We start from the raw sequence: 24,854 nt of genomic DNA on the forward strand, positions 1-24,854 counted from the left end.
TGAGTGCTAACCTGCGATTGTTGTTTCTGTATGCCATTTATGACATTCATGAAGAAACATTTATGACTGTACCATATTCAAAAGAGTGAGCTTTCCTCCTCTCCTGCAGAAGTCCACAAAGTCTCCATGGATCCAAACCTTCACTATCAGCCAGGAGTTCTTCTCCCTTCCCCACCCCGCCCCCATCTCAAACTACGCGTGAATATGTGAGGACTACGGGAACAAAGAGGTAAGAATAAACTACTGTTTCTTAGGCCCAACTCCGTATGCTTTTAACACACACTCGATGACTATTCTCAGAAGTACCTAGATTTGTTTGGAGAAAAAGCTTAATTGTTTGCAATTTTATTTTAATTAGTACACACTTAAACCCATTAAGTATGCAACAGCAACAAGGCTGTTCTCAGTGCTGTTTTTAAACTAAGACACGTGAGATTAAGGTAAACTTAAATAGCTAATTTAACGTAAAATAGTTAATTCTGACTTATCGGCTTCTAGTAGCAAACATCTGTAGTAAACAAACAATAAAGGAATTATGCTTTTTTTGCCCCAAAATAATTGAAAAATTAACTTAATTGTGTGCAGTTTTGTTAGCGTGAAGGCCACTCCATAATTCGGGCAAGCAGGTCTTTTTCATTCACTTCAAAAGGGAACCAAACCAAGCCATGTGCTTGTTCCTCTGCATGTACTATCGATGCCCTCTGCCATAATGGATGAGGGACCTCATCTGTTCCTTTCTTGCTGGATTTACGAATCCTGGAATCATCGCTGAGACTGGTCTGAGTCCTCTTCTTGCCCCTGGATGGCATTTTTAAGTGATGAGAACTGGGCCAAAAGAGGTGAAACCAGTCACATATCAGGAGGTTATTATATGAGCTGTTAGCTTGTCACCATCTTGGCAAGTTCTCCCCCCTCTGATCTGTATTGTGGGATAGACGGCCTCTCTGAAAGAACAATGCAGTGGAACCTCGGGTTTCGTTAGTAATCCGTCCGAAAAGAATAGATGAAAACTGAAACCGATGAAAACCGAGGCAAACTTTTCCATAGGAATCAATGTAAATCCAATTAATCCGTTCTAGGCACTCCAAAAAACATACCAAAAACACATTTTTTTGGTGAATGAACATAGTGTTTAATGCTGACAACAGTAACAGACAATAACACTAGGACCAGCTTCAGAGCCAGTGGACCAATGTCGCACCAGAAAGCTGTCCAAAGAGGTCTGTTTCTGACGCCTCTTTAAGATTTGTCTGAAATGGGGCAAGACATTGTCATTAAACAAGCTGCAGATACGGCCTGCTACAGCTTTGTCCGGGTGATTTTTCTCCACAAACCCCTGCACCTTACTGCAAATTGATGAAAACCGAGGCAAATTGATGAAAACCAGACAAATTTTTCACTGAAAAAATTGATGAAAACCGAAGGCAATGAAAACCGAGGTTCCACAGTACGGGGCGGATAGAAGTCAATCCCTGCTCGTCTGACCATGGAAATCCACCCACCAGAACCACACCCACCCACGTATTCCAGAATATATACCACAACAACCATTTTCTAGGCAAAGATTTTTTTTAATTATCAAAATTAAACTTTGTACATAAGAGCTTCCTACATATTAGGATCCATTTACAGTGTCGACATATTAGTAACATTACAGTTTTTAAAGAAACCAAAAACCCTGCAATATATTTGAACAGCGGTTGCATGATCCCAGCACACATACTACAACCTTTCTGAAACTGATTCTGGGCTAATTTGTTCTCGTAGGACTGAAGAACATCTACAACTGCTGGGAAAAGCTGGATGCCCCTGGGTATTAGGTACCCACCCCAATGCTAATGCAATTTACAGGAAAATAGCCACAAAACCCCACCCAATCCTACAACTGGAAAGCAAAGCCACACTCCATCCCCAGACATTCCTATTTATTTGAACAACGGAATTTATCCCCTAGCACAATGCACTGAACCTTAAGATGTTGTTGCAGTCAGCAACAAAAGCCACATAAAGCCACTGTGCTATCTAAAGAAGTTCTTTTCTCCTTTCCATATGTTCACAACTACCCTAAAGACTTAGGCATTTATGGTCACACTTCAACCCCCTCCCCACATTAACTTCAAAAACTAGTATTTCTGTAAAATTCTAGAGCCATGCTTTGACGTTCTACAGCATTTTAATTTTAAGCATATGCAATCCCAGTTGTCAGCCTGCTCAACAGAAACTACATGACTGACGGCAGCGACTGGAGTTTGACCAGTGGAACTTTCTACTGTTCCATCTCTTGGCAACTAATGCCTCTGGAACACTATCACTTGCCTGACATCTCTTCTTTGGGCTACACTGCAGACAATGGGTACAGGCCTTCCTATAGATAAGACTAGTTTATTTTTGGAGCTCAGTGTCTGTTGAATTGCCACTAAAGGACCCTGAATGCATGGCCCATGAGCAACCGTGTGCAAGAGCAAAAATCTGGCTTAAATAGCCTCTAAGTATACTAAATCATGCTGCAAGGAACATACAGCAGCTGACCTAATAAATCTAATGCACTCCAGGCAAGAGGTTGCTTAAGCTTGCAAGGGCTACAGAGGAAGGAATCCAGGTTAAATAATGTCCTCTGGATAGAGGGAGCAGGAGTAGAATACAATTATGATTGCTCTTGTACACTGAACTATGGCACTTGGTCACAGCATCAGCCTTTAGTACATGTTGGTCTTCTGGCCACTGAAATGCTGCAGTAACATTTTGTAAAGCAAAAGTGACTGACTCAACCAATCATTCCTCAGTTACCTACCATTCTAACTATTGTAAAAGATATTATAAAAATAAAACCAAAACTACCTATGTTCTCAAACTGGTTTTTAAAAAACCACACACACAGCATGATCTCACCTGCACTTGATAGCTCCAAATTTAAACTAGTTCAAGCCATTACCCAACAACCAAATTTTTGAGAAGCGTCCATGTTTGTCGCAGCTTATTTCAAGATATTCCATACTGGAGCTTAACCCACTTTTCAAGATTGGCAAATGAAACAATACTTCTTACCAGAGCTACTAATACTTTTAAACAACCTTAAGGACAAATAATTGTTTGTTTGGATTGTTGCTAAATCCAGGTGCTACAGGTGATAACAGATGCTGACAGTTTGGTTGGACTTCTCTCTCCCAACTAAGGATGGGGGAACTTAAAAGGAACACTGGGGGCAGGTAAGTTTGTAAACACCAGCATAATGTAAACTCTGCACCGTGGACTTTCAATCACATAACAGATTTGCTCTGGTTGCACAGAAAAGAAATAGCTGAAAAAATCAGGAATTAAAATCTCTATCAGACCAGCAATTATAGCATGCTTAACATTGGTGCAAGAGAAGAACAGGGTTGGAACTTCATTCTTGCATTTCAAGTTCTTGTTTCAGGCTGCAAACAAACAAACAAATAAATAAGGCACAGAATGAAATTTATAAAACTTCCAATAATCTAATACCTAGAACTGGTAGCAGAAACAGGAGCTAAAAAGGCTGAAGAGATCTTTTTGGAGAAATCATAAGGAGATCATAAGAACATCTTATAAGATGATTATGAAAGCCTATACTTCATGGCAAACATTTTATCTCCAAGCTGATGCCCAGCCCAATTATTCAGGGTAATTCAGCAAAGACCTTACCCGAGAGGCCTCAAAATTGTTTTTTGTAGTAATTGTAGTAATTCTGGCCCTTAGCTTCTGTGAGCTTTTTTATGAGCAAGATCTTATCACTGTGCCAGGACCTCCCTGCCAACTTAGAGGCAATAAATGAACTAAAGGTCCCTTAGGCTGATTCCGCATGGGCCAAAACAGCAGCGTGAAAACAGTGTGAAATTGGTGTAAAAGGGTTTATACTGTTTTCACACCACTGTTTTTGGCCCATGCGGAATCAGCCTTACTTACAGAGCCGTCTCTCCTGATACATCCCCTGAAGAGTGTTCTGTTCTGCTAATGAAAATCAACTGGTGATCCCGGGCCCAAAAGAGGTCCTGCTAGCCTCAACCAAGGCCAGAACTTATTTTCAGTCTCAGCCCCAACCTGGTGGAACGCTCTATCCATGAGACCAGGACCCTGAGGGACCTGATGCAATTCTGCAGGGCCTGTAAAACAGAGCTGTGCCAGCAGGCATATGGTTGTGGCAGCTATGGTTTTCCATCCTTCTGGCCTCCCCTCACGCATCTCACCCTCTGATATCACTTTCTCGGTGCCCTAAAGTTAGAATGTTTTAATATTTTTTAAATGTTTTAAATAATATTAATAGATTTGTTAAAATTAAGATCGTTTTTAAATGTATATATTGGTTATATTTTAAATGGTTTTATCATGTACTATGGAAATGTTGTAAGCAGCCCTGAACCCACTGGGTAAGGGAGGCATACAAAACCAATAAAATAAACAAATATCCCTTCTAAGAGTCTCAGTTGTTTGCTTCATAGATAAACAGAAAATTTCAGGGCAGGCGATCTTATCAAATCTCCCATTCTTGTAGCAGACCTCTGATCCTTCTAATTATTCCTGGGGCCTGCCTTAGGACAGAACCCTCCTGCCCCCACGCCCCCCCCCCCCCACACACACACACTTAACTTTGTGAAATAGTGCTGGCTGGAGAAGTGGCCTGTTCCCTTCGGGATGAAAAAGGCCTGGTGGGAACTACACTTCCCATGAGACCTTGCAAGCCCCAGGATCTCATGGGAAGTGTAGTTCCCACCAGGCCGTTTTCATCCCGAAGGGAACAGGCTGCTTCTCCAGCCAGCACAAAGGTAAGTAGCGGGGCGGGGCACTGCGGGGGGGGGGGGGGAGGGGGAGACACAAAGAGTGTGCACCGGGCCCATTCTGGCCCATCTACGCCTCTGCCTTAGGAACATTTGGGGGCATTTGGGAGCGGGAGGGAGGGGTACCTGCATTTCTACAGATGGAACTCTTTCTGTCAATTGTAATGTTAGGCAGGGTCAAACTTAAATGAGCAAGTGGATACCTCACAATCACTACAAGACACATAAATTGGGGTGGGAGGGAGGAGCAACCCTGCTCTGACAGAACTTACCTTTTCAAGTAAGCATGAACATTGTCATATCCATGGTATTTCGCCAAGTACACCAGCACACCTGTAGCACACCGCCCTTCCCGCTGCCTGCAGAAACTGCAATTGCAGATTCCACGACAAGGAGGGCAATGCCAGTCCTAAAAAAAAAAATTAAATTATGTTTTAAACTGTGTTTATAGCCAGAGCCTAAGTAGTGCTGAAATGACTCATGCCCTTGTTTGAACTACAAATTAGGGCTGTGCCCCAGGCATATGAAGTTCAAACATGCTACTCTTAAATTTTAAATGGGACTCCAGAACAATGCATGCATTTCCTCCTTAAATATTAACAGGCATCAAAACAAAGTCCTTACCGGATCCAGCAAAGCAGTCCTGACTTCTTCTCCATAACGGTTGCGAAGGCAAGGCCCGCAAAACTGACCGCGCACCCCTGTGCAATCAGGGTTACGACAGTTGGTCTTGGTGTCTGTTGTTTTCTGACGACACTGATGACAGGTAGAACCCTATTGAGGGGTCAGAGGGTGCAAAAGGAAAAAAAACCAGGTTTCAAAGGATGCAATCATCTGAGCATTTGCACAGTGGACTTGATTGCACAAACACACTGAGGTGCACAAATCCTCCTGAAAACAAAAACAGGTCTTGTGTATTTACAGCTAATGAGGAGCACTTCAAGCCCTTGAATGGTACCACCAACAGGCTGAACAAGTTCTGGTGTCTTCTTTAAATTGTGGGATACTTTATTAGAGGAAGCAGATGAATGGCCTTGTATTTAAAGATGCTATGTATTCATGGCTGCTGCTGACCAGAAACTTGATGATAAAGAGAAAATGCAAGACAGACAGATCCAAACAGCTTGCAGCCTAACTGGCTGGCTATTGGTGGTCCACAGGCCTTGAGAAAAGTGTGCTGCCTCTTCAACATAGACTTATTGTGCAGAAAAAGGCAGTGAAGGTAAAATAACCCTCAGACAGAACATTTTGCTCCAGGCCTGCTAGTGATGCTAGAAGTCAGAAATCTGTGTTGAGGCTGAGTATCTCTTGGAATACAACGTAGATGAACGTTTATGCTTGCATTAGCAATTTATTACATATAACAAAAATGTTTTAGCGCAAATAATATAATGGTGTATACCAATTTATATTTAATATGTATCCTACAGGCAAACAACAACCTTATGTCAGAAATACACAATAGTAATAATCGTAGTAATAATCATCCATGGGTAACAAAACAAATATCCGATACAGTGGTCCTATTAGTAAGAATATGGCAGTATTATATACCAACTTGTAATAGTGTGTACAACATAGGTTAAAGTCAGCCATATACCAGTTGTAACAACACTTGGCAAAGCAACAGGCAACCATGGGCAAACAAACAGAAAGATAGCCATACTATGGCTGATTCCGCATGGGCCAAAAACAGTGGTGTGTGTAGTAGTGCACTGCTGACCCAGCAGCGCCGTGGTAGAACGTTGGGACGCCAACGGACCCGCGGCCTTGCCGGTCGCATCGCACCCCCACTCCTCATCCCCCCATGAGTCACGGGTCATGAACTGTCTGGCTCAATCACCGGGCGCAGGGACAATGGTCTCGCCCCCAGGTGAGGATTAGGCTCAGACGCGTACGCCTCAAGACGTAGCCAGATGAGATCATACATCACATGATGATCTCCCGACCTCCCGCCCTGCTTCCGAACTCCCCCGTCCTCCTCCTACACGCCCGGAGAGTAATAATAAAGGTGCCAGGAACCGGCAGATCGGAGACTTCCGGCGAACACGGACCTCCGGGTTTCCGCCAAGCTGGCGATCTCCACCTCAGATGTTATCTCCGCCTTCGCTCGTTTACGCTTACCCGCTGCGGTCAACTAGTGGTGTAGTAGTGCACTGCTGACCCAGCAGCCGTAGAACGCTAGACGCTAACGGACCCGCTGCCTTGCCGGGCTCCATCGCACTCCCACTCCTCATCCCCCCCCATGAGTCACGGGTCATGAACTGTTCGCTCAATCACCGGCTTAGGGACAATGGTCTCGCCTTCAGGTGAGGATTAGGCTCAGACGCTGCATTCTCTCCGTGACGTGAAGCTGATGAGATCATACATCACATGATGATCTCCCGACCTCCCGCCTCCCCGTTTCTCCGAACTCCCCCCGTCCCTCCTCCTACACCATAGAGTAACAATAAAAGGTGCCAGGAACCGGCAGACGGGAGACTCGCTAGGAACACGGACCTCCGGTCTCCCGCTGCTGGCGATCTCCACCAGATGTTATCTCCGCGTCTCGTCTCGTTCTTACGCTGACCGCGTGGGTCGACTACAGTGTGAAAACGGTGTGAAAACAGTATAAACCCTTTTACACCATTTTAAACCCTTTTACACCGTTTTCACACTGCTGTTTTTGTCCCATGCGGAATCAGCCTCTGTTTCAAAAATTTGCCACTAAAAATTGCCAGATTAATTTCTAAAGCAGAGAAGGACACACATACTTGTTTGGCCGAGTATTCTCTTCTTGCAGAGCGAACTTCCTTTAATTGAAATTTAGAGGAAATAAAAATGCCAGAGGCCAGACAAAAAGCCTTTATGCATGTCTGCCTCTCTGGAATTTAGAAGGAAACAAAAGCGCTAACAACAGAACAGAATGCTACAATTACACCTCGCAAGTAAGGTAGACCAAAGGGCTCTGCTTCTTATGAACTCATGATTATGGGCAACTGTTAGAAGTTCAGACCTAGTCTATTAGTTCTGAATAGGGAGTTACTTTGCAACGGCCTTCTGTTTTGTACTTCCTCCCATAAAAGCTTCACGTAGCATTCAGCTGTAGAAGAAGGGGGAGGCTGGCTCCCTTATTCCTGGGAACAAGGAATCCTGAAAGGCACTCAAGCAAAGGGCTTAAACTTTTGAAACTTTGGGGTTTAGCAAAGGTCACCTAAAAGTGTTAAGAGCAGCAAACTGAGAAAACGAAGGAGGTACGCTTCTGAAGTATTCATGCACAATACAAATATTCTTACCGTCACACGGTTGTATACTTTGTCTCGGGCAGTTTCACAGATATTAGCCAGCTCTTCCTCGGTTATTTCTTCCACTGAGCGGATAATATGGGGAAGAGTCATAGCGCCAGAACCTCTTCTCCTGGGTGTGTCCATTTCATCCTGGGAACGGAAGAAGCCGAAATTGTACAGAATATTTTTGGATTTAACAGTTTAAAAATTATGCACACATAGTAGAGATCTGGCTCACATAGAGCAGCAGTGGCGTAGGAGGTTAAGAGCTCGTGTATCTAATCTGGAGGAACTGGGTTTGATTCCCAGCTCTGCCATCTGAGCTGTGGAGGCTTATCTGGGGAATTCAGATTAGCCTTTACACTCCCACAAATGCCAGCTGGGTGACCTTGGGCTAGTCACAGCTTCTCGGAGCTCTCTCAGCCCCACCTACCTCACAGGGTGTTTGTTGTGAGGGGGGAAGGGCAAGGAGATTGTAAGCCCCTTTGAGTCTCCTGCAGGAGAGAAAGGGGGGATATAAATCTAAACTCTTCTTCTTCTTCTTCTTCATAGGCAGTAAGTTTCTTACCCAAGTTTCCTTACCCAAAGCTTGCCTTTGTCTAGAGTGAACTACATATCAATGCAACCATCTTACAATACATAACTGGCAAAGGGATCGAACGTCTGACAACAAACCCTTAACCAATCGCCCCGTGTGTCCTGCATACCCATTGGACATCTATCAAACTATCCCCATCTTCACAGGCACCCTGCTGCCCCCACCCCCTTGGAAAGACAGGATCCAGCTTTGCAAACAATGTGTGTGAGCGTGCACTTGCATGGCTATGAAGATAGGGAGAACTCTTCCCATCTTCACAGGCCCGAGTCCCCCCTTTGTAAAGCCAGGATCCAGCTTTGCAAAACAGTTTTCTAGATCCCGTCACATTTTCTCACTCAACATTATTGTTAGTTAAGAACAAATTAACAACTAACCTCTGAGAAGTCATCAGGTATCTTTCTCCTCACCAAGGCATAGGGATCCTCCTCCTCCTTCACGGATACAGGACTCGGAGGACCTTCAATCAAAGATCTGGATCTTGTGTGAGGCCTTGAACCTCCTTCTGGATTCCTCCTTAAAGCAATTCTTGGAAAGGATCTGTTTTGAGATCTCTGTGGTGAGAGATAAAAACAGTCTAAGTAATTATTTTATCTAATGATATGGAATTACAAATGTGTCAAGTTTTATTCACTTAAGCTTAGACATCAAGCAACATTATGTTCTGCACTAGCCTTGCTTAGAACCCAACCCATGGTCTGAGCTTCCAGATATACAGGCAAACCTTGGTTCGTAATGGCTTACCCACTTGTATTTTCCCACTACTTAGCAGTCCTATTCCATGGGCCTGATACTTCTGGAAGCAGAGGAATGCCTTAACCATGGTTTGACAATTTGAACAGCAAGTCAAACCATAGTTAAGTTTTCTACATGATAGTTTGGTGAAATAACAGAAATACACCCAGTTCAATTTGAGTGATTAACCTGTTCTATTATGAGCTCAAACTTAAATCCTGAACACAGATATCTTCAGCTCAAGCCTTTTTATGAAAATCCCATTTTGGTACTTCTATTATGTTGCCCTAAGCTCTCTGGAGGTAAGACATGTTAAAACTAGACTGGACGGTTACAATATTATTTAATTTAATACACAAGGATTATTTGTGACAATAATTATTATTTGTGACAATAATAGTGGTGAAAGTACAGGTGAAGAGGAGAGCTACAAATGGCGGGGCACTTACTTTGCACACAGAAGGTCCCTAGGTCAATCCCAGCACCTCCAATTAAGAGGGTCAGGTAAAAGACCTCTAACCAGAGACCCTGGAGAGCCACTGCCAGTCTGAGTACGCAGTACTGACCTTGATGGATCAAGGATCCGATTCAGTATAAAGCAGGAATGAAACGTTATCTCAGCAGTGTTTGTTTTATTACTCCTTTCTCTTCTTCTCTGCCACAGTTCTTCTTAACTCAGTAGAACTTCTCTACCCAAAATATAATAGAATGGGAGGCTTTGCCATAGAATTTGTTTCAGTAATTTAAATCTAGTCCAGTGATGCTCAGTGGCTCAAATTTGGTTCCCACCCCATTTTTTTCAGCAAAGCGTGGCTTATTTTTCTGAGTTTCTGAGCCTCGTGCCAGGGAGACCAGGAAGGCAGAAAAGGAACACAAAGGACCCTCAGGGTCCCTACTGCAGAGGGCTGCTCCAAGCAAGCCATCATTGTCGTATACCCTCTGCTCTGCTTTCTGGCTTCTCACTCTTTTCCCAGCATGAGGCAGAGTAGCCTTGGCCATGTTGTTCTCACCTAAACTGCAAGTCTCATTCTAAGAGATTGCAAGAGAGAACAAAAACAGGGACGGAAGCAAGGAACTCCAGGTTACGCAAAAGGTTCTATGTTTAATGTTAGTTATATTTTATAGTATTGTGGGTATACCCCTGACATGGATAGCCTAAGACTAGCATCTCATCAGATCTCAGAAGCCAAGCAAGGTAAGAACATAAGAACTAGTCTGCTGGATCAGACCAAAGTCCATCTAGTCCAGCACTCTGCTTCTCGCAGTGGCCCACCAGGTGCCTTTGGGAGCTCACATGCAGGAGGTGAAAGCAATGGCCTGCTGCTGCTCCTGAGCACCTGGTCTGCTAAGGCGTTTGCAATCTGAGATCAAGGAGGATCAAGATTGGTAGCCATAGATCGACTTCTCCTCCATAAATCTGTCCAAGCCCTTTTTAAAGTTATCCAGGTTAGTGGCCATCACCACCTCCGGTGGCAGCATATTCCAAACACCAATCACACGTTGTGTGAAGAAGTGTTTCCTTTTATTAGTCCTAATTCTTCCTCCCAGCATTTTCAATGAATGCCCCCTGGTTCTAGTATTGGGAGAAAGAGAGAAAAATTTCTCTCTGTTAACATTTTCTACCCCATGCATAATTTTATAGACTACAATCATATCCCCCCTCAGACATCTCCTCTCCAAACTAAAGAGTCCCAAACGCTGCAGCCTCTCCTCATAAGGAAGGTGCTCCAAGGTCAGCAAGTACTTGGAATGGGAGACCTCCAAGGAATACTAGGATCAAGACACAGAGGAAGGCAATGGCAAACCACCTCCGAACATCTCTTGCCTTGAAAACCCTACCATGGGTAACCATAAGTCATCTGTGACATGATGACAATTTAAAAATGTGCATACGCAGTGGAGTGGTAAACAGGGAGTCCTTTGGTTGATCAGAATTGAGATTGCCACAAGTCATTATCTGACTGAATACCAGACTGAGATACACATCCAACAATGCTGGGTGTACACATTAGCAAGACTTAATGTGCTACCCTCCACAATATAAAAATCCCATAAACAAATAAATTTATATAATATAAATATAATATAAATTTATATAATATATATATATATTATATGGGAGATTGCAGAAAATACCACTGGCAGCTACATTATGCCCCTGTGGCCAGAGCTATGTGGAACTGGTTACAGATGTCCTTCTGCACTGCCCCTTTTATCAGATAATTTGATCCAAGCTTATTAATCCATGGTTAGTAGTAGAGAGTGGCAATCAGATGAGAGTAAAGTAAACCCTCCTTATGACTGCTCAGGATAGGAATGTAAGATTTAGTTGCCAAATTTTTGCAGCACACAACGAGGATTCGTGAAGGTTCTATAACACTATTTCAACTGTTACATATGGATCACAGTGCAATTTTATATTTCTGTACTCTTTTGGAACCCCCTAATAAAGGTTTGTATTTGAGGTACACGTGCACACAAAAATAAATCCAATTCTGAACTTCAAAGCTTTATCTCAGTTTTTAGTTGGTTGTTGTGGGTTTTCCAGACTGTGTGGCCGTGGTCTGGTAAATCTTGTTCCTAACGTTTTGCCTGCATCTGTGGCTGGCATCTTTAGAGGTGTACATACAGTGTGTAACACACTTCTTTCTGTGATACAGCTCTGTAGATGCCAGCCAGACATGCAGGCAAAACGTTAGGAAAAGATCTATCAGACCACGGCCACACAGCCCGGAAAACCCACAACAACTAGTTGAATTCGGCCATGAACGCCTTTGACAATACATCAGTTTTTAGTGTTTCTGTGGCAGGCAGCTGAACAGAACTTTGACTTGTTTGTTTTAGATTCAAAGACTTCCACATACTTTTGACTGAAGTTTTAGACAAAGGGAAATTAAAAAACAATCCCAGTACAATAGTAAGGAATACACTTTGTACTTTTTAAAGAACCTTTTACAAATGAACTGGTTAAGTCAAAATGCAATCACCTCAGCAGCTAAGCAAATAACCTCCACTTACTCGAGTTGGAGTTGCCAGTGGATCTTTCCCAGAAAAAATATCAGGAATGTTTTTTAATTCTGCCATTAGCTTTGCAAGCTGCAAAAAGAAAAAAAAAGAAAGCATGCTGATGAACACTGAAAGACTTTACACTCCTATAGCATTTGCTTTGAGGGAAGAACCCCACCCTCACCCCCACAGCTGCTCACAAAACAACTCTTCTGAGTAGAAAGCACTAGAGAACACAGATCTCTGCCACACTACCTTCCCTCTACCACAGCAGTCCCACAACCCAGGAGAATTGATGCTGGAGATCAAAGGAGCCACATGTGTAGGGGGGGGGGGCTGCACTGAGAACGGGGAAGAAGGCAAAGCTGACCCTTTTCTGTTAGTGAACCTTCATTTGCAGAGGGTGATTTTCCCTTCTTCAATGCACTCCTCATCTGACCTACAGAATTATTTGGCACTGCAAGTTTGCCAGCCCTGGGAATCATCTATCTCAGGGGTCCCGAATGTGGGTGCCATGACATCTGGCAACACCTTTTCTGGGGCCCACCAAGTGTTTTTGGGAAATGGGCGGGGCAGGTAGGGCTTCTGTCCAAAAATAATTCTGATTGACTGTGCAGATTTTTTAAAATGTTGCTCTGGCAGCAACTGCCACCATAGCACAAGGATCTACACCAGCATAGTGGTTAAATACAGTGAACTCTAATTTGAATAAAAGGTTTGTTTCCCCACTCCTACACATGAATCCAGAGTGGCACCTGGTACAATTCTTGCAAAAGTAGAGGAAGGGAAATTACAGCTGGAACCTGCTGTAATTGGAGATGGAATATATGACACATATATTCCATCTTGGAGATGGAATATATGACACGGGAAAAGGGCGATTCCACACACGAGTAAAATAGGTTCGACCCAGTTCCCTGAGAAGGGTACTAACTTAGGTTGAAGCCATTGTTGTTCCCCACTGCAACCAGCTTGATCCCAGCTCAGAGGGCGGAATCATCCTGTGCCTCTTCGCCGCTCCGTTCCGATTGGCTACTGTTCTACAGCCATGTTCCGTCTATCCCCACACACGTTATAAAAAAAACTGCCACAGGAATGGAGGGATGAAGGTGGCATTTTTTGATTGGCCAGCTGTACGCATGCCCGAAACACTCAGCTGTGATTGGCTGAATGGGGGACTCCTGGCACCAGAGATTCCGCACTTTACTGGAATCGAGCTGAGTTCGAGCGTGGTTCCCTGAAAAAGTAGTAGTTCCCAACTGGAGTCGGAAATCTGACCGTTACACGGGGCGAAACTGGTACAAAACCACATCGATCCCAGTGGTTGTGCGGAGCACTTAGGTCGAATGCAATCGACCAAAGATAACCTGGAGAGCCACACAGAGACACCAGTCTAACAGCACTCTGAGTAACAATGTTCTTCTAGAAGTGCATCCATATCCAGAACGGTCTGATTTTGTAAACCCTCAAATGGCCACATCATCAGCCAACAATACATTGCTCTTCTATTTACTGAACCTTCTTAATTGATAGGGTAAAAATATTTCAAGCTAAAGAAAAAGAGATGTACTGATGGGAGACCAACAAGTTCTTATCAATGAGCATGCAGAACTTTGAAATCAAATGAAGAATTTCTCCACAATCTAGATGGGGGGAAGAAAACTCCAGTCCCTAACATTCTTGAGATCTTCTGCTTCTGTACTTACCATGGCCTTATTTTCCTTTATGTTTAAAGCTCTTTTCTGTAAGAATTTGGAGCCTCTTTCCTCATCAGAATCTGAATCCAAGTCCATTTTGGGTTTGGTGGTCACATTTTCACTCTTTCTTCTCTTGGATTTTTGAAGTGGAAACTTCATAGCGACTTTCATCAGACGAACAGAGCACTCCTTTAGTTTAATGGGTGGGAGTTTATTTTTTGAACTGGCATCATTTTGCTCTGAATCCGTTCCCTCTGAATCCGTCTCCAGTTTCTATTCAAAGGAAAAACACAACTTTAAATCACAGCATGTAGCTGTTACCACAGGAACCAGAACGCTTAATTTTTCAACAGAAGTAGCCCAACAACAGACACACATACCCCAATAGGTAATGTTACCTCATCGCAAACTGATGCTTAAGTTTCCTCGCCATCTTTTCAGTTGTTTTTGGATCCAAAGCCAAAACTTTTGGAAACCACAAGAAGGAACTGCTCTGAAATACGTAGCATCTGCCTAGTAGTCAAATCCCAGTGCTGCTAACAGCCAGTCGTACCGGGAGCACTAATAGTGGCATGTTGGGCAATCCTCATTCCAAAAATCTTTACTAACGAACCCCACTCCCTTTCCTTATTTGAACACTTCAAGTCACAGGACTTTCTGAAGCAGCAACTCAATGCAGTTGCAAAACCCCATACTCAGAGCTTGCTGGGCCTCAAAAAGACTTGAGGAAATGCCTTTGGGCAGCAGATGCCAGTGTAATTCATGCTCTTAGATGGAGAATAAAAGAAGAAGAGACAAGATCCAGAAGCTGTGCAAAAAAAGAGAGAGAAAAATTCAGGGGGAAGGAGACATTTACCCACAATAGCGGTGGTCTAGAAAGCTGAAGATCAAGATGTACCAGTTGCTTGAAACTTGTCCTAATGGACAGAGTATCAGCAGAGCTGAACAGAACACCAAGAGAAATTATAGCCCAAGAGAGAAAGCACCAAGACTACTCAGTCAGAGGATGGAAGGAAAGAGACAGGAAAGTGCCTCATGATATTCATGGCTAACAGCATGAACTTGTTACATCATACTTTACTTAAATGATTACCTGAGCAATCTAATCCCACTCAGGTAACCATATGCAGCACCAATAATGCACTCTGGTGTTGGGGGGGGGGGGGGGTTAGAAGCTTGGAGGAGGGGAAATGGGGGGGGGGGGGGGTTCCTGGGTCCTATGCAGTTTCAGAGGCTTACCACCAATTCTGCACAGGGCCCAGGTTGGTCCAGAGCAGAGACGGGGGAAGGGGGGCTTCTCCCACGCCCCCACAGCATTGGTGGTTTACCGCTGATGCATCCCAGGGCCCAGGTTGGTCTTGGGGGGGAGGGCTGGGAGACAGGAAGAGGAGAAAAGGGCTTCTCATGGGTCCGCCGACACCACGCAGAGCCCAGGTCAGTGCTGGGGGGGGGAGACAGGAAGACGGGAATGGGGGGGTCTCTGCCGGGCCCTGCATGGCATCAGCGGCTAATCATCAATGCTCCACAGGGCCTGGTTTGCTGCTGGGTCAGGGGAAGGCCAGCAGGGGAGTGAATGGGAACAACAACCTTTCCACCAAAGATGACCTTTCCACCAATGGGTGCACAGGACCCACTCACTGTGCGCTCACTGGCTGGCAGTTTGTCATCAGATGTTCCAAACCCTTGGGGAATTAAGTATAAGGATCTCTTTGAATTTTGGGTGGGAGAGACAGGTCAGCTATTAATTGAAAAGCCTCATGGAAAAGCAGCTTTAATAAAATAAAGGCACAGATCTAAAGACTTCATGGTACTTAAGTCTCCAGAAACAGAGGCATTTAATTCATAAGAAAATAGAGATGCTGAATACCCCACTCAACAACATCTGGGGTCAGCTGGATATATCCCACTACGTTTTACATAACGAAGACTCTGTTCACGATGGTAGTTCGTGCTGTGATTTGCCAGTTCGTGGAACAGGATCCAAGACTTCATGAGATTTGCATTACACATGAGAACAGACCATTTGCTTGACCAGGGATTGGGAGGGGGGGGGGCCTTGATCGTGGGAACCCATTCATTCCTCATGCCAGGTATTTGCACAGTCATACAGCAGGATCAACATGCAAATGCAGGGTAAAAGCAATTAGCAAGATGAACTGTACAACTCACCAGCACATCCTGAATTTCACTTTCTGAAAACCCACAGAATGATTCATCATCCGAGTTCTCGTTCAAAATTTTAGCCATTTCTTCTGTGACATCCGGCTTGAACTTCAGTTTCTTAAAAAGAATAAGTACATTAGGTGTTTTTTTTTTAAAAAGAGAACCTATTTTCCATAAACTGTGCAGAGTGCAAATCACATTTTACAAGTGTACTACAAGAGAATAGCTTCTATAACAAAGAAAATGGTTCAGGGGGTTTACGAATGGCTTCAGAGCTGTTATGGCAAATCATCAGGCATGTTAGGTTAGGCGACATTTCAAAAGGATAGAATAAGTGGCTAATCTACCTCCAACAATTACTACGTAGAAGCACAAGGGAAAAAGTGAAACGAAATTACAGTACGTATTGTATATTCATAACCACTGTATAGAAATGTAAGCAAAGCATTTTAATCATGCACGGGGCATTTTCCAGCACAGCCCATTCAATTCTGTTTGTTCGCACACTTTTTTTCCTTACAGTGTTTGCGAAATTATCGGAGCCAAAACTGTCACAACTGTCATCAGAGGATGAAGAGGTTTCCATGGGGATCAATTTTGAATTTCGGAATGCTGAGAATTTCTTGTCTCTTGAAAGGTCGCCCTGTGAAATGAAGATGGCAGTTCAATTAGTTACTATTCTAAGATTATTTACCAAAAATACATGATGAAGCTCAACCCTGATTATGCGAGACATCAGGACTTGCTACTCATCAGTTTATTACGGTCATTATCAGAACATTTTGCAGCATATTATGTGCCAGATCCACAAACAAAACCGGTTGTATTCTGCACTAAACCACAGATATTTATTTAGCAGCATTAGTCTTAAGTGTCTGTAACACCTATTGACTGAACCTGGAGCCTTCTGAATGCAAAACAGATGTTCCACCTGTGGGCTGTACAACACCTCTCCCATTTTTAATTTCTGCAATGCACGTTTGAGAATTAATGCCACAGCACTGCATCAAAAGCCACACTGTTTTGCAACATCATTGTGTCTTTATAATTTACTGTGGGCTTATGTGCACATACAGCAACCATCGGTACTGTAGATAACTAAAAAGATTCAGTCATCCTTAATATCAATATTTGATATAATATTTTTTCTTAATTTCAAAGCTATTCAGTGCAGTAAATTTGTCTACGTATGACTGTTTCAGCAGTTGGTTAATTCTGGAACAACTAACATACTAGTTGTATTACATAGTATTTTTCATATTTCAGCTGACCTTAGTTTAACTTTGTATTAACCTATTCTTGCATGAATCAAATTAATCCGTCCTATTAAAAATAGAGAGATACACCATCAGTAATCTAAGTGTTTTTTTGTTTTAAAAGACACAAAAGTATGACAATGCAACATGTTCAGTTAAAATTATGAATCCAAAAATTGTTCCCTCCTGAATCAATATCCAAGAACAGCTAGTATTTCATGGATAACAGTAGAACTTAAGATAATACTCATTGGCAACTGATTTTTTTCTAGACTAATTTGTGAATTTCTAAGTTTCTGAGGGCATGACACAGGACACAAGATACTTCAGCCTGCAAACGCTTCACAGCTCAACCTCAAGTCCTCATAGAAACTTGTAAGGCTACAGGAATTCACATTTGACTTCAGCAATGCTCTAAGGCAGGGTTTCCCAACATGGTACCTACCTACACCTTTTCTGGCACTTGCCAAGTGTTTTTAGAAAGTGGGCAGGGCCAAAGCTTCTGATTGGCTGTTCAGAATTTCAAAATCATTTCTTTGACAGCAGCTGCCACCACAACACAAGAATTGAAGGTAAGCTGTTCAAGCCATTTTGGGGCTGGCTCCACCTCATGTGGCAGCCATTTTGGGGCTGCACCCACAACACTATGTCAGAATTCCAAAGGCACCCACAGGCTCAAAAGCGGAGGGGGGCTGTCCTAATTATTTATTTTCATCTAGCACCACACTATTTCTAGAAAAGGCAAATATCTGGAAGTGTCTTCTGTCACAAAGATGACTGTGTGTTCATGAATTCCCCTATCTGACTTACAATTTCAATTGCACCATCTCAAACTCAATAATAAGATCACCAATTTACACCAAACATTCAGTAGCTATCTCTACACCCTGATTTTCTTTTACGACAAATGCCTTTCCTGTACGGACATCATTCTGTGTTCCAATACAGAGGCACACTGTAAATAGGTTCACTCTTATAATACGTTCTTTGGATGGTATGCCTTTCACTGGGTTTACATTTGTAAACATCTTTTCAAGGGCTTTGATTCCACATTGCTCTTAGCGATAAGCAAACATGTACCTTCAATAAGTTTTTCCAAGTTAAAAAAATACTTGTAATCTGTGCACCACTCTCGAAATCTGCCCACTTCCTTGGTCCACCTAGGGAAAGCAGCTTCAAGAAGGGCTTAGCTTAGAAGGTGGTAAAAACTTCACTGCACTTCAAGAAAGAAAGCTGAGTTTAGCAAAGAAATATATCCGATACTACCTCTATCTAAGCCACACCCAAGCACTGATAATCGACCTCCCAAAATATTTATTAAACATATCAATATACAACTACAGAATATACTAACAGACAGCTATGTTATCTATTATTTGAAAACAATAATGTAGAAAGCAAATATTAAATTCACATGGAAGAAATTATAGGGGTAATTGTTAGTTGCACATGAGAGTTACAGTACACTAATACTAATTACTGCATATGATATATAAATGTTATTGGCCTAAACTCATCAGATTTTATGTTTAATATAAAATTTCTTCAACTTGGAAAATGAAATCTATGAATACATTTAAATATCATTATCCCATTAGCTAGTTTCTTGGAGAAGTCACTAGCTGAAAACTAGAAAAGATTTAAAGAAACTGTGATTTATCTTGTATGACATATTCGTGGATGTTTACTCATATTTAAGTTGCCATTTATAAAATTTTATATGTAAGGTGCCTTTTGGAGGCAGCTGGTTTTACTTGCAACGGCATTCGATTAGTTTTAAGTCTTCTGTTTATGGGCAGCATTAAATGGTTGATTTTAATTTGTGGTTTTTGTGCATTTTATGGTTTTAGCATTGCAAACCACGTTGAGTTCCTATAAGGTAGGAAAGTGGCTAATAAATATTTCAAATAAATAAATAACTTTGAAAAGTTGCGATATTGTAAGATATTGAGAAGTTATCTTCCAAATGATAAAGAACATGGCAAAACCAGAGGCTGCAGAAGAGTCACTTCTGTTCTTATTAAAACCATTCATATGATTATGGAGCTATGGGCTGAATTCTCACAGGTTTGGGTAACAACATGTCAAAAAAATAAAATGCAGCCATACCAAAACAAATAGCCACTTTGCTATGAATGAACAAAGTTGTGTTAACTGGCATTCTTTTGCTAGCTCAGAGATAACGATAGGGCCAGGGGTGGCCAATTGGCCATGCTGGCAGGGGCTGATGGGAATTGTAGTCCATGAACATTTGGGGTGCCATAGGTTGGCCACCCCTGATAGGCAATCATCAACAAGACACCAAAGATGTATGTTACCCACAAAACCTAGGTATCACACATTTCAAGAGTCAAAATATTTCTACAGGAAATGTATTCAAACTTTCTTCTCAAACCTAGCCCAGCATTTAGATAGACTCCTGTCAACTAGAGTTTGTGATTTCATCCCATCGCTATCTACCCATGAAATTCTGGCTCAAATATATTTTAACTACAACAGATCTGAATCACAATTTCTTCAGTATACCACTGACCAACACAGACTGGACTTAAATGGAGGTTTTCCAAATGATTTTGCATAGTCTCAGGCCTCATTTAAAATGCCCATCAAGGAATACCAGGGGCGCTAATCAGAGGACAGCAATGGCAAACTACTTCTGTTATTCCCTTGCCAATGGCAAACCACTTATGTTATTCCCTTGCCTGAATTGCCATAAGTCGGCTGCGACTTGACAGCACTTTACACCCACCCCCGAAAAACTAGTCATATGTGCTTACTGAGCCACCAGCTAGACGTATGGATCTCTAGTGTGCAAAATCCTGAACCGTATAATGTACTTTGATCTCACCAACCAAGCCTTAGTCTAACTACAGAGAGGATGTGGGTTGCAATCCTACGCACACAGTGCTTTAAGTGCCATCAAGTTGCTTCCAGCTTATGAAACCCTATGCATTAATGTCCTCAAAAATGTTCTATTGTTAACAGCCTTGCTCATGTCTTGCAGACTGAGGATCATGGTTTCCTTTGAGTCAATCTATCTCATGTTGGGTGTTCCTCTTTTCCTGCTGCCTTCAACTTTTCCCAGTATTATTGTCTTTTCCAGTGACAGTATTATTTTCCCAGTATTATTGTCTTCTCATTACAGGAGCAAAGTACCATAGCCTCAGCTTACTCATTTTAGCTTCTAGGGAAATTTTAGGCTTGATTTAATCTAGAACCCACTGATTATCTTTTTGTCAGTCCACGGTACCCCTAAAACTCTCCTCCAATACCACATTTCAAAGGAATCAACTTTCTTCCTGTCAGCTTTCTTCATTTTCCAACTTTTACACCCATACCAGGGAATTAACCCAAGGAACTCAGCTGGTCTAAGGTGTGAGCGAACATGTACAGGATGAGGTTTCAAGAGTAGGGAGGGAAAGTAGCATAAACTTTATGGTGCTTTTTGATGCCCCGCAAGCAATAAAAAGATTTCAAAAAGTGACTGAACACTACACGAAAAGCCCACACACAACTAGGCCAAAGTCCACACACAATTGGGCGGGTATTTTTCTCCCTAAACGGCATGGTTTTCAGTGCAAAGGCCTGTTCGAAGTCTGAAAATAAAGATTTCAACCTTGTTTCTACCATACTGCAACGAAAGGGCAAGTGAAACAGAAGTGTCCTCACTAAAGAGCCATTTTCTTCTCAGCAGTTTAAATTCAGAATAGTTTTCCCCAGTGCAGTTATTTTAAGAAACAGGGCACAAGAGACACAAAACTGAAAAAGAGCAAAATAAGTCTGTGTGGGCACACTACTAGCACACAAAATAGTATGTGATTGCCAGCACCTGCACTGGGCAACCAGAACTGCCACAGCCAGCATACTGATTTCAGAGTTACAAAGAATTACCAGGACTGATCCATGCAAATAGAATAGAGCCCCACTCAATTCAATGGGACCTACTTGTGAATTGATGCCTTCAGGAGGGGGCTAGCGGCTCCCCCCCCCATCAAACCTCAGCTGACTTGTAGCTAAAGGGCTTTCAAGGTAAGAGATGTTCAGAGGTGACTAGCCACTGTCTTCCTCCACATCACACCCCTGGCATTCTTTATAGAGGTCTCCCATCCAAATATTTGCCAGAGTGAGGACTGAGAGCATGTGAATGGCCCAAGGTCCCTCTAGTGCAGAATGGAGATTCGAACCCGATTCTAGTTCAATACCTTAACCACTATACCACACTGACTCTCTAGCTAGCAACTTACAAATCACCATTTAGCAGCCAGCAACATACAAATAAGAAGTTATGAGGAAGCAGATCTATGAGCAACACGGGAGTCAGGTGTGACAGAATTCTACATCAGGCAAGCGAGAAAGGAAGGAAAGTTCTGGGGCCAAGAATCACACTCAGCAACAAAAAAGTTTGGGAACCAAGAATCATACCAAGCAAGGGAAAGTCTGTCTGAGAGCTCAAATGCCTTCTTACTCTTGAGTAACCATATACTCCTGCCACACTTCTAAAGACATCTGGGATTACAGAATTATGAAGCACTCACATGTCTAACCAACAAGTCTCCCAAGCTCCAGAGATCTCAAAGTGTTACCTCTGTGCTTGGAAAAACAAGCTTGGAGCAATCCTCACAACTTTCTGAGTTTAAAACCTGTCTAATACTCCTGTGCGTTTTATGTCTGCCAATCTAGAGCCCTGGGAGGCACCACTTAAGAAGCAAACCAGACTTCCTCAGCCTAGAATGATAGCCAATCTGCTTTTATGCCATCTGTTGTAATCTGTTTTTAAAGTGCATAATGTTATATTTTTATGTTTTATTTATTTATTGTATTGTTTTATTTGCTTTAATTTGTAAGCTGCCCTAAGTCCTCCAGGAGATTGGCAGGGTATCAGTGCAATAAATAAATACATACATAAATACACAAACAAACAAACTAAAATCCATCTCCTACAAACCTGTTGCTTTTAAGACTATTGAGGAAGTAGGAGTAGACAGAAGTTGAAAAGTGGCAGGTCAGTTACCAAGAGGGGAGGATGTGGGTGCAAAAGAGGCAGGACAGGCATGGCCACACACACCTGCATTCTGCCAAAAAAAACCCCACAATAGAGCCAACCCCCCCACTCTTATATGAGCAAGAAGGAGCAGCCTGAGGCGGGCCACGTGCGGAGCTGGGTTGAATCTTTTCTGGGGTGTGGCCTGGGTTGGGTTGAAAGCCACCGCAGCCGCCCTAAACCCGCGGGAGGGAGGCTTCACAGAGAAGGGGGCTGGAAGAGCGGGAAAAAGTCTCAGCCCGTCCCTTCCCATTTTGGGAGCAAGGGACCCGCCTCCCTTGGCTCCCAGGGGAGAGGCGCATGGCCAGGGAATGGCTCCAGGGCAATCTCTCCAAGAGGAAGACAAAGGGGGGGTGGGGAATGGGGTGGGAAGCACGACTTCGCAATCCTTAAAACCCCACTTATCGGGGAGTGAACCCCACAGAGTTTCACTGGGTTGTTTCTGAGCAACTGCGATGGGGACTGCGCGGCATTTCTCGCGTTTAAGGGCCAGGGGGGTTATATTTTCTCAACGAGCGGGAACCCCCCACGGAGTTGACTGCAGCTTGCTCCCAAAGACCCATGCCCAAAGCTGCAGCTTTCGAGGGCGGCGTGTTTACTTGGGGGTCAGCCTACACGTCTCAACCAGGGTCAAAAGCATGCCTGGCGCATTTTAGCTCCAGGACTACAAACGTGGCACGCCTTGACTGATCAGCAAAGAAGCGCTCCAGTGTGGCGTAGAGGTGTGCGAAGCACTTCTTTAGTAGCAGAACTTGTCCGGGTCGGCCACTAAAAGCGACCACACACTCTTTCCTCCTTCGCCTCGAACTCTTTATTTCAGGGACTTACTCGGGAGCCGAGGCTTCTAACCTTGGAAGTTTGATTCACTGACTTCGGTGGAGTAAGTCCCCCCCGTTGGAACTTCCCGGCTCTCCAAAAGGGAGCTGCACGGCGTCAACTCTGCGGGACACGGGGTCGTTTACTCCTGAGTAAACAAGACGTGGCGAGGCTGGCAAGAAAGCCTCTGCCGCATAAATCATCCTTCCCATCCTAGGGAGGCTTGGCTCTCTACGGGGGGGGGGGGGGGGCTTCCAACTCCACAAAACGCGCAGCTCTGAATCATAAACACAGAGTCGCCATGGCGTTTGCCCATGCGGTCCTATCCTTTCCCTGCAAGAAGTTAACGGGCCTCCTTGCAACTAAGTGTGCCTGCGGGTTGCAGGACTGGGGAGCGGAGGCGCATCCAGAAGCAAGCCCTAGTAGTCTTAAGGGGACTAACTCCAAGGAAGCTGTCCTTAGGATCGTAGCGACTTACCTTCAGCCCAAAAGGATCCATGCTGCTGGGTGCCTTAAGCAACCTTTCTTCTCGCCCGGCCGGAGCAAAGAGACCCACGCCGCCAGACTCGCGCCAAAGAAGCTCGGGACTCTTCGGGGGCGGGGATAGGAGGGAGGGGCAATGTTTTTTCCCGCGAAAGATGCCGGAGTCCTGGACGGTTCGGAAAGTATTTGTGCCGGACCTTGGCTTATGCTGCGACCGCTGGGCCACGACCCGCGCACTCCTTGTGCAAAGTGGATGCAAAGCTGGAGGCTGAAAGAGGGCTGTGCAATGCGGCCACTTAACAACAAAATCTGTTGGTACCGTTTTGTGGGGCTACAAGGACCTAACCCAGTGGCGCGAAATAGTAATGAAGTATTTGCATAGAGAAGGGGGGGGGGTGGAATCAAGCAAACTTGGGGAGGAATCTGCCGTCCCCCCATTTCCTACACATGTTAGGGAGCAAAAAAAAACTAGAATCGTGACTTTTAGTCATTCTCAGTGTTCTCGGCTGTAACCCGGATCTCTTCAGGAGAAGCGAGAAAGAGTTGCAAATAACTCTTGGGGCAAAAAGTTGCATGGTCTTTAGTCCTATAGAAACGCGAATTTTAACGTATTTTCTTTAAAAAATAAAATAAAGCGGCAGGGTGGTGTTTCTGGATCCCCATGCTTTCACGCAACAACGGCCAAATACCCTTTTATACAACCACCTATGTTGCTTCAATCATATGATCACTTTAAAAGTGAGTTTGGAGACAGGTAAACAGGCCCTGGGATCTTGGGAATGATAATACAGGAGTCCAGTCGCACCTTAAACACAAGTTGTTACTATAAGAACATAATCTGTCCAGCGTTCACTTCATGAGGTGCATGGTGTGTTAATCAATGAGGCAGATACATTTATGCTAGAAGTTGCAATTGGATTTGATGCCCCTTTTTCACAAATCACTCCTTTCATTTATTTACACCTTTTAGTGCAAATGGGTGAATCATTCATGTGTCTGAAGT

The 24,854-nt window shown here is 43.5% G+C and overlaps 1 protein-coding gene across 1 annotated transcript; it reads right to left on the bottom strand.

Annotated features, from left to right (window-relative positions):
• Positions 1–1,550: 1,550 nt before the first annotated feature.
• Positions 1,551–23,992, bottom strand: CDCA7 (cell division cycle associated 7). The gene is made up of 10 exons (XM_048486871.1): positions 23,847–23,992; positions 16,776–16,898; positions 16,262–16,372; positions 14,102–14,365; positions 12,408–12,485; positions 9,032–9,208; positions 8,069–8,209; positions 5,418–5,567; positions 5,066–5,202; positions 1,551–3,416 (listed from the first exon to the last, which is right to left on the bottom strand). Exons 1-10 carry the CDS (start codon positions 23,865–23,867, stop codon positions 3,386–3,388), a joined length of 1,233 nt encoding a protein of 410 aa, XP_048342828.1. The 5' UTR covers positions 23,868–23,992; the 3' UTR covers positions 1,551–3,385.
• Positions 23,993–24,854: the final 862 nt, after the last annotated feature.

The sequence above is a fragment of the Sphaerodactylus townsendi genome, linkage group LG02, assembly GCF_021028975.2.
Source record: "Sphaerodactylus townsendi isolate TG3544 linkage group LG02, MPM_Stown_v2.3, whole genome shotgun sequence".
Lineage (NCBI taxonomy): Eukaryota > Metazoa > Chordata > Lepidosauria > Squamata > Sphaerodactylidae > Sphaerodactylus > Sphaerodactylus townsendi.